Source organism: Loa loa (assembly GCF_000183805.2).
Source record: "Loa loa unplaced genomic scaffold supercont3.12, whole genome shotgun sequence".
Lineage (NCBI taxonomy): Eukaryota > Metazoa > Nematoda > Chromadorea > Rhabditida > Onchocercidae > Loa > Loa loa.
Genome location: NW_018108192.1, coordinates 44153 through 54121, shown reverse-complemented (window position 1 = coordinate 54121; position 9969 = coordinate 44153). Strand labels below are relative to the sequence as shown.

At 35.0% G+C, this 9969-nt stretch overlaps 2 protein-coding genes across 2 annotated transcripts in view; one reads left to right on the top strand and one right to left on the bottom strand.

Moving 5' to 3' along the window:
* Positions 1 to 2619: 2619 nt before the first annotated feature.
* Positions 2620 to 8132, bottom strand: LOAG_09669 (lateral signaling target protein 2). The gene is made up of 14 exons (XM_020447992.1): positions 7985 to 8132; positions 7710 to 7895; positions 7372 to 7493; positions 6968 to 7170; positions 6549 to 6638; positions 6246 to 6335; positions 5919 to 6103; positions 5598 to 5694; positions 4818 to 4994; positions 4429 to 4612; positions 4064 to 4151; positions 3810 to 3973; positions 3331 to 3457; positions 2620 to 3010 (listed from the first exon to the last, which is right to left on the bottom strand). The coding sequence occupies exons 1-14, from the start codon at positions 7995 to 7997 to the stop codon at positions 2925 to 2927; spliced, it is 1812 nt and encodes a 603-aa protein (XP_020301828.1). The 5' UTR covers positions 7998 to 8132; the 3' UTR covers positions 2620 to 2924.
* Positions 8133 to 8929: 797 nt separating this feature from the next.
* LOAG_16660 (hypothetical protein) overlaps positions 8930 to 9969 on the top strand; it is a gene marked incomplete at both ends in the record, with an annotated part of 5038 nt that continues 3998 nt past the window's right edge. The window contains 3 exons of the mRNA XM_020449307.1: positions 8930 to 9164; positions 9560 to 9579; positions 9723 to 9857. Of these exons, the coding sequence (XP_020307166.1) occupies positions 8930 to 9164; positions 9560 to 9579; positions 9723 to 9857 (390 nt within the window). The remainder of the gene's footprint in view (positions 9165 to 9559; positions 9580 to 9722; positions 9858 to 9969) is intronic.

Genomic DNA, 9969 nt, shown 5'->3' with positions numbered 1-9969 from the left:
AAGATCATGAGACTTCCTTGAATTAAAAAAGTTCGTGGTTGGTCGCTTCATTTTATCTCATTCTCCTTTTTCCCTATCTTCCCAATTTATTGTCAAACTCTATTAAAATGTCGCTAATTTGACAATTCCCTTTTGCTCTTTGCAAGCTTAATCTAGTCACAGTTCTATTTATACTAACTGAAATTGTTTATAAACTATGCTTAGGAAAGAGGAATGAGTACAAGGTTAAGATGGGATGATTTGTGCAATATCGGTTGTGGCACCAACTTTTTTTTATAAAAATTGTCTCAGTTTCGATCTGTGAAAAATGTGAAAAATCTTGATTCTTTTATCAATTTTTTACCCGTCGGATGTATAAAAAACTTTCAGCAGGCTTAAAGGTATAGTATCTTGTTCCACTTTTATGGCTAAAGTTGAGTTGAAGACAACAAAATCCAGGCATTTTCCCTTTCTCGCTCAATGAATTGCAAGCACAATGTTTCATTGGAAGTTAAAAAAGATTTTAGAAAATTTATGAAAGAAATTCCCCATCCATGCTGTGTTTACCCTGTATTTTTTATCTCAGCAATTACATTCGTGTTTTCCACAAAAAACGCAACAATTAAAAATCCGAGTAATGTCTATGTGTTGTTCCATTTGTTCCTATTTTCACGATAACGGAATGTACCCTAGACGATTGAGCCGATAGTGTGTCATGAATAGCTGCTCATCGTATAAGTAGCTACATTTCTAGTTACACAGTCCTGAAACCTTGCTAAAGAAGTACTTCCAGACTTCCAATCATTGAAATATGAAGGAAATCATGCAGTACTTTCAAACCTTACCTTTTGCTATTATTTAGTTGGACAAGTAGCACCAGCTACCGTCCCTACTGATTATAATTGAATATTTTCTTCCGCAATAAGATGCTAGGCATACACAACCTCCTTTCCAACCATAATTACCTTGCGTTGAGGTTTGTTACTCCATAATCGCTGATATCTAGGATGCTACTGTATAGAACTGTCGAACCATATTAACATCTACATATGGATGACCAACTTGAACAAAGCACTGCATTTGACTCTTGGTAATTCTCGGTTGTGACAGTAGAATGAATAGTTGTAAGGGAATAATTTCAAGTGAAATGGAACAGGCTAAAACTCCCTAACATAGCACTAAATTATTCATATTCTTAATAGTGGAACAGTAAGTCGTAGTGCAGAAAACAGAAGGGATTACTATTTTCCTAATAGTCGAATGGTGGTAATACATCGCTGTAATCCAACGATTTTAGCAAACAATCCGTCAACCTTAGATTTGATTGAATGCGATAACGAAATAGATGTTATCTGTTTGACTGAGTCTAAGTAGAAAACATGACCTCGCTTTTTTTTGGCTGTTGGGACTCATTTCCAAAACGAACGTTACAATGGTAGATTTAGAGTGGTAGGAATGTTGCGGGACGATTAACGACTTTTAGTTAATATTTAAAATATTACTAACGCACAGAATAGGTCTGTTAATGACGTCCGAGTTTTTCAGGTCTTCCTTAAAACCTAAATATATTTTCAATTTTATGACTTCCTTATCCCGCATATAAAAACTAATCGAGCTCTTACTCAAAGCTCATCGAACTAAAATAAGGTGCCAGGTGTTCCCAGTTGTACTCCCAACAGGAATATCACCATAAACACTTCTATGGATATTGCTTCATTTCTTGAATATTGAGCTATGTGAAGTACTTGCTATTTTTGGATTATGGGTAATAGCGAAAACATATAATTGGAATTAAGCTAAAATAGCTAAATGAAAACTCGTTTAAGGCTCATGAACAGGACTCACTAAGCAAATCTTCAGAAGAATGGAACGAGAAACTTCATGAGCCTCTCTGTTACAGTTTAACTTTCCAAAAAGAAGCGAAGATCATGCAGTCTTTAAAATTTTGAGACAGTTGCGAAAACCACATAAACTCAAAGGTTAGTACTCTTTGTATACCGCAAAATACCAATAAACAAGAGAATTAGAACATCTCCAGAATGCTCTCGCAAAAGACATCAAATGACATCAAACCTTTCGACTTTGACAAATTAACATTATCCCACAGTAAGACAATTAATAATTCCCATTGATATCTTGGCTTTTATAAATTTATGAAAAAGACCTAGAAATAACAAAATTATTATACAAGGCAAATGAGGAAAAAGAGAATGGAAGAGAACAATTCTTTCGGAAGCATCATACTTGCATTCAGCAAAAGAGAGTGAAGAAGTATAAGCTCATATTCTTTGACATGTACTAAATGTTGGCACCTTGATAGTATCAAACAAGAGCATGCCATTTCACCAATTAATTTAAAACGAGAAAAATGCTACTGGATATGTGATGAAAACACGCATTATAGTAAAAATAATGTAATATTGAAGGTCGTTCATTTAGAGAATGAAGAAATAATTGTTAATATATTGGTATTCTGTATGGTTGTAATGTTAAAGCGAAATTATAACAAAAAAGAAGGGATTTAAAGGCGCTTATAACATCTGCAATCAAATGTATAAGGGAAATCTACAACTATACCCAGCACAAAAAGCATAACCGTTTAATGAATCGATCAAAAAAAAAAAATTGGAAAATTTGTTGGTTCGCTAAAAACCGTAAGTGAGAACAACACCAAGAAGATAAAGAACTGTAATAGTATTTACCACTACCAAAAAATAATTGAATTTTAATTTGAATCAACCTGCTTAACTTTAACTTACATAGCAACTGATTCATTCACAACAACGTGTGTTTACAATTTAAATTTCTTTAAAAACTGAATTTTTAAAATTTCGCAATCTTTGCAAAATTTCCAACGAGAGCTCAAATTACATTCCTTCCAGCCTGCAAAATCAGTAACATCACAATTAAGAACAAAAATTTGTGGCAGCAGGACCCGAATGAATTTATGCAGTGGTTGCTGTTGTTGTTTCGAATAATTCGTTACTTTGCGACCCGTCTTCGTCCCTTTCATGGTCACCCTGATTCACCACTAAAATACGCAAATAATGAAATGAATAAATAAGTAAACAAATAAACACATGAAAAATGTTCAGGTCTGTAACTTCGCTGCAAATAGACATTTTTTCTGTGACTTTGGTTTTCTCTGAGAACCAAAATTTGAAAAAGGAAGGCAGAGATTTGTATTAACAATATCATACTAAAAAAGATCATGATTACACCACAGATCAGTGAAAACGGAAGTGAAAAATCTCTTCAATAATTATAGATTTTGGCAAAAAAGTTCATCAGAATGTAATTTTTATTCCTAAAACTCAATTACCAACCATCACAGTAAATAAAAAACTATACCACTTTCAGTGGAAGTAACGGCGTTATTAAACGCATTAATTGAATAATTTTGTGACGAGTTTGATTGACCTGTACAAGGCGAAAATGGATTAATTTTGTACAGAAAGCATAAGTTGCATACACGGACCTGAAATGTGGACTTTCGGTATCAAAATATTTTTGCCAAAACCAACTTTTGAAAACTGGAACAAATTTAAAATAGGCTTTGGATGTAATTATAGGAGCACTTGAATTAACCAGAGAAATTCTATAAAAATGATTAAGATTTCTTCCCAACTTCATACCATTACCAATAATATAACAATATAAACAAATACGATACCATAACGAAAGTAAAAATAGCAGCTTATATTAGGATAGTTTTTCACAGAGGAACACCAACAAAAGTGTAAAATTCAGAAGTCAAAATATATTCGAAATGATAAAATATAACAAAAAATGAAAACTAATGTTTTATATAAGTGCAAAGGAACCATTACTTTCTTATCGTAACCCAATTCCGGAAGCGGTAAGGAGTTGGCAGAACAACGTGAACAAAAGATTCTCCCACAATTGCGGCAATGATGACGACGCCGGACCAATGTGAATTGCATGCCACAGGCCGTGCACTGTTCACAGTCGCTATCTGGTACCCAACGAACACCTATAGAAAACAAAGATTAAGTTTAGTTTCAATTTCTCGTAAATATTACACATGAAGATCATATGAATGAAACCAAGCACAAAAACTGACCGACAAGGGAAGGTAAAGGAAGTGTTTCCTGTACCTCTACACCCATTTCTTCTTCATTCTCTGGATTTGGAGCTGTTTTTCCCGATATCTGAAATACAGAATGTAATATATATATGCTTACAAACCTCGGGAAATTTCTCATTCCGGTACCAGCGAACATCTACAGACGAATGAGTGGTAAAAGCTTTTCAAAGATCTGCTTCTGAATAAATAGTTTTTGAAACAAGCACTCTTTCCTAGTTCAGTTTTTTGATGAGAAATTTCGAAGTATTAAGCAAAGAAATTTGCAGGACATACAATATACCATACTCCATGACAATAAAAAAAATCGTCTCGGCAACTAAATTATAACAAAAAAAACAAGCCTCAAAAATTGGTACAACATCGTTCGGCTGCAAAATCATCTTCAGCACACGTCGTAGGTCAGTGGGATAATTTGTCTGCAACTGATCAGCAACGCCGCATATGCAGACAAATAAACGATGTATGAGATCGGCAGAAGAGCGGAATCGCGCACGCAAGCGATGAGAGTCTGGCGGACGAATCATACTGCAAAGAATTTTATTGGTTAAATCATTGAAGACATCAATTATATACTGCCACTTATTCCAGGAATTTACCAAAAATCACTGAAGTCCTTATATGCATTTCTCAATAAAACACAGGCTCGTTTTTTTAAAGTTAATGAACCAAGAAGAGTCAATTCCATAATTTTAGACCGAATAACAACGTAGATCAGAATGCTCCAACTTACATCAGAAGGTCCAATTCCGAAGAATTCTCAGCACTGCTGTTTCCACTACTGCTACTGAGATGCACTGGCGACAGCATTCTATGTGCAAGGCCATTTGCATGACATGAAGCAATGCGAGCACCAGGTATGTTGCAGTCAACATCATCTAACGGATTTGAATACGAAGAATCGTTCGCTCTACAAAGAAAGCAAAGACAAAAACAACCATTTTCCGTTTGAAATTTACTACAATACTACATTTTGAAATTTACCTTTGAAATTTTTTTTGAAACATTTTTAAATTTACATTTGAAATTTACCTACTACAATAACAATGGCGTCATTAAAAATGGAGGTCAACTTATCTTTAAAAAGTAATCACTGATGATATCAAGTCATAAAACAAAAGTCAAAGCGAACTAGTGAAGATGACCACTAATGAAAATGTGAGGTGAAAATAAAGCCAAATTGAAAAGAAAAAAAAACGAGAATACAAATAAGGATTAGAATAAAACCGATGAAAATGAAAACCTTATGCCTGCTTAAAATGATAAGATACTACTTTCAATAGCTTTTATCAAGTTGGTGAAACAGAAACAAATTTAGTTTAACTTTTTTCTTAGGATTCAACTATTTCAACATAGTTATTAACTTATTTTTTGTTAATCCATTTCTACTAACAGGTGAAAAAACGATATGTCAGCTATAAGTAATCTGTGCATTTATTTCTTATCATGAACGAGCTAAATCTTCGTCAAAACTTTCGTTTGATTATTGATTCATAATTATAATTAACAATACTGTAATTTATGCGCCTCCAAAATTCTTTCGACCCCTTTTCCAGTAGTCTTCAAGTGAAAATTTGCTACAGTCAGTGCTTCCTCGACACTATCTTCATCTGGAATAGCTAAACAAAAGTAAGGAAAACATTTAATGGTTTAAACAAACTGAAAGCAAATGCCAGCAGTTTGTCGACATTAATAAATGTCAGTAAACGTGGATAGCTTGGATCTTCATATTGAATCAACCATATCCAGATAAATATATTAACATTTCTTCATTTCGGGTGCCCGTGGGTGTGCACCTTTCGGACAAGAAAGCAGATATAGTGTTTGTACGCACCAAATTTAATTTGTGTTTCGCCAGTACACAGAGCTTTCTCGACACGATGTAATTCATGCAAGTTCAAAATACGCAGGAGGTCGCGAATTTTCACCAACAGACTGTGAAACGAGCGGAACATATCGGACAATGTTTCAGGATTCGCATCCACATTTAGCGCCCCTTCCGGAAAATACAAAAGACCACTGCAAAATAATTCATATACGCTACCATTACAACACTGGGTCTATGTGAAGAACTCGTCAATTAATTTATTATCATCACAACGCCAATCACAAGTTAGTCGTTTCAATTTGAAAGAAAAAGAAAATGGAAAACAGAACTCACCAAACAATGGCTAATCGTGGGACAGCAATCATCACAATGGGATCACAATCATCAATCTGATCCTGAGTTAGATAAGCTAACCTAAGAGCCCTACAAGCAATATAACTGAATGATATACGTGGTAAGATGTAAGGTTTCAAAAGAAAGGAGCATGTGCTGTGGTATTCATTTCATTTTTTTCAGCATGACTCCAAATTTTAAAAAACACAATGGTTTGCTCTTTAACTACGATAAAAATTGAATGTTCGTGTCTTTTAAATGTTTGTAAATGAGGTTTTGAGCAGAAACAAGCGAATAACAAACCTATCTAATGTTTCTGAAAACAAAACAGCAATATCTAACTGACAATCATACTCTTTTACACTTTTCACTGGAACCATTGCACTTACGTAACTGAAATATTACTTCATATAGAACAGTTGACAACTCATAAATTAACATTTCAAGAATCTGGCCAATTGAATAAATATTTAAAAAACATGATGCATATTTTTCAGTTATCGACTCCAGAAAAGCGAATGATGTCAAATTCTCACGAGCCCAATTTCTCAGAATGCAAGATATATTCCTTAAACAATTACGGTGATAAAACATGAAGGCATGAATATATCATTTATATCGTGCTAGAAAATTCCTTTCTTTTGATATACTTCTAAAATACCACCTTCCACAATGTAATTACGTGCTTCCATGTTTCATTGCCGTAAGTTAAATTAACTAACTTCAGTTCAAATTCCGCAAAAAGCTGATCGAAATGCTTTAAACTTCTCTTCACTTTATCGCTGTAATGTGTTGGGTCTCTAAGAGACTGATCTTTCAGCAAGTCGCGCAAGGTATCCAAATGTTTCGTTAGTGCACGAGCCATTGGTCTTATAGCTTCTGATTCTACTTCATGGTCAATTATGTTGGATCCTGCTGTGAGGCACTGAAATGAGACATCTATTTTAGTCTCATTTCCGCTAGCAGTCTAATTATTTTGACCCAGTAGTGTTCATATATTAATCTAGCGATTACATTATGACAATAAGATACAATGCATTGGAAACATCAAAATACCTGGCTCAGAGTCTATTTGATAAGTACAACTAATTATCGTCTAAAGAAATACTAAAAATAATAAGTTTGCCTCGGCGCCAAACCAGAGTTGTCCGGGTAAACTGTCATGCATGATTTCTTCTGGAAATTTCACGCGGTAATCACGACAGGCACGATCTGATTCACGTGGAAATACTTGCTGTATCATTTCTGCTATAACAAAGCTAAAGTGAATAAAGTTTCAAGAATAATTTCTAAACCATATAACCAAACTAGTAGCCCTAGTATTTCGATGCAACCCTATTGGCTTTAGAATAGAAACATTCTTCCAGAAACGAGATATTTAACCAATACATGAGGCAAACAAAATATAACACCCTGATGTTGATTTGCTAGGATGTTTGAAGACGAAAAGAACGATAAACTGACAAATTATGTGCAACAGACGATCCTGCGCTTGCCTCAGTTTGCCGACTAACTGGCTGCAACGCTCTGGGTCACGACGTCCATCAAATGAATCTAGTTCGCTGGCTACTGCGTTAAGTGCCTCGTCTGCATAGTAAAACTTGGCCAATGGATTCCAATCGTCCACACGAGGTTTATTGACCAGCTTACCTGAATTAGTAAAAGCTTAGAATAACAACTGTCATACAAATAAAAATTTCAATATAATTTACAACTTAGGAAAACAAAATAAAACTAACGCAAACTTTGCATAGTAGCTGATGTAATACTCCACTACGAAATGATTGTCGCCCTTTTTTCCACTGTTAATGCTATGATTAAAGATGAACAATGAAAAACAAGTGCATACACATATAAACCAAAAAGACCAATTCAACAATTCTGAAAAAAAGATTCAGCAATCACTTACAGCCTTACATATTTCATCATTTTAATCACTGTTGCTTCTGCAAATTCCCTCATGCATGCTACTTCTAAACCATTGTGAATCGAGAAGTAACTGTATCGCACGGTGGAATATGGAAAAAAAGTAGTGCATCAAAAACAGAAGAACCTCAAAATAACTATCTCTCATATGACTGTATACAGTAAGAACTCTGATGATTAATTGAAAGGAACAAAAAAAAGACACTGCGATTAAGATACGGTGAAAATGGGGAGTCATAATGTCTCAAATGGTGATTAATGACACGCAGTGTATATTCATTGTCCAAACAATCTATGTGCCCATAATGAGTAAGCGGCTTTTTTCCTGTTCTGAGGTACGTAGCCTTTACACGGTACTGTTTCTCTTCTCTCATTAACTATGCACCTTTTACTCGTCCCTGCCCACGATTCTGGTGTCTGGAATTGTGTATACAGATGGACGACGTCTTAAGCAATACATGATCAATTCCTCCAAGTCCATTTCTTCTTTCACTTCGTAAAGTAAACAAAAAATTGAGATAAGACCTAAAGGAAGGGAAAACAGAAAGCCATGCAAAGTATGGATGAAGTAAGAGTTACTGCTTCCATGATTGACTCCATGAAATAAAAATAAAGAAATGTCGTTAACTTCTAAAACGAAAGAAAAGAGCCTGAATTAGATGCCTTAATCTACCGGGGTAGTACGACAAGTGCAGTTTACAACCTAACTTATGCATTATACACTTATACACTTTACGGGTCACCAGGAAACAACAAAAATGACTTCATTCACCGTCCAACTTGACCTGATCCTCATCTTAACTTTGGCCACCCAACCTTTTCCAATGTCAGCTAACGAACCTAGTATCAACATCCAACTTAGTCAACGTGTACTAACGAGGACTCAGGGATCATCAGACCGGTCTATCATACCACAACCAAGGGAGCAGCTTGCAACTTCGATTCTCACTAGGATTAGACTACAGAATATCGTTGGAGAGAAGTGTAACAGATGTTCGTCATAATAAAGTCTTGAGCTGTATTAATTAGATTTCTGTTACTATAAATCAAGCAGTGTGTTGTTCAGTTGGCCATTCCTTGTTAAATCCTTTTACGAAGAAAACTACCTTTAAATGATTATTTATTTAAGGAGCGACTAGCCTGATCACAAGTGATTGATTTATCAACGAGCGACTGAATGCGACATCATACTCGAAGCTCCGGATTTATGTAAGATGCAGCGGTCTGAATTTCCATATTGATGCACATTTTCCATCATCGCCGTAAATTTGCATGAAGAGTAAAAGACCTCCATCCATTTCATATATTCATGTTACAAATTCAAGCACTTATTAGAAAGATTTTACCGTTCACTTCAGCTTCTTCCTAATTTTTGCTACAAATTTCAGATAGGCGTACAAACGGTGTGGTTGTCATCATTAACATACATCATGTTATTAACGTGCTTCATGATTGAAATATGATGATACCCATTCTTTTTAAGTCTCTGGAGAGTAATGAAGATGTATGTAAGCGTATATCGGACCAACACGTTATTTATATTCGTTGTAGATGATGCGTTCCAATAAAGGAATCTATCCAACAACAACGAAATCTACACGGGTGCAAGTGAAACCTACTGCAAATTCAGGTGTTGATGAGGACAGGGAGAGAGTGGAGGCTGCTATCTTTTTCTTACGTTGCCAGGTGCCACTGTCGTGTTCTTTCCGTTTACTTCACCTTCTGCTATTTATGGAACGAATTTGCTAACGCAATTGTTCTGCCGTGTTTCAAAGTAAAACTCCGAATCTTACATATA

Excerpts from the sequence above, each read along its gene's own strand:
- LOAG_09669 (XM_020447992.1), bottom strand. Across the intron at positions 5,695-5,918 it reads CGAAACACAAATTAAATTTG|ATGAAGATAGTGTCGAGGAA; the intron begins GTGCGTACAAAC and ends TAGCTATTCCAG. Across the intron at positions 3,458-3,809 it reads AATTGGGTTACGATAAGAAA|GTCCGTGTATGCAACTTATG; the intron begins GTAATGGTTCCT and ends TCCACATTTCAG.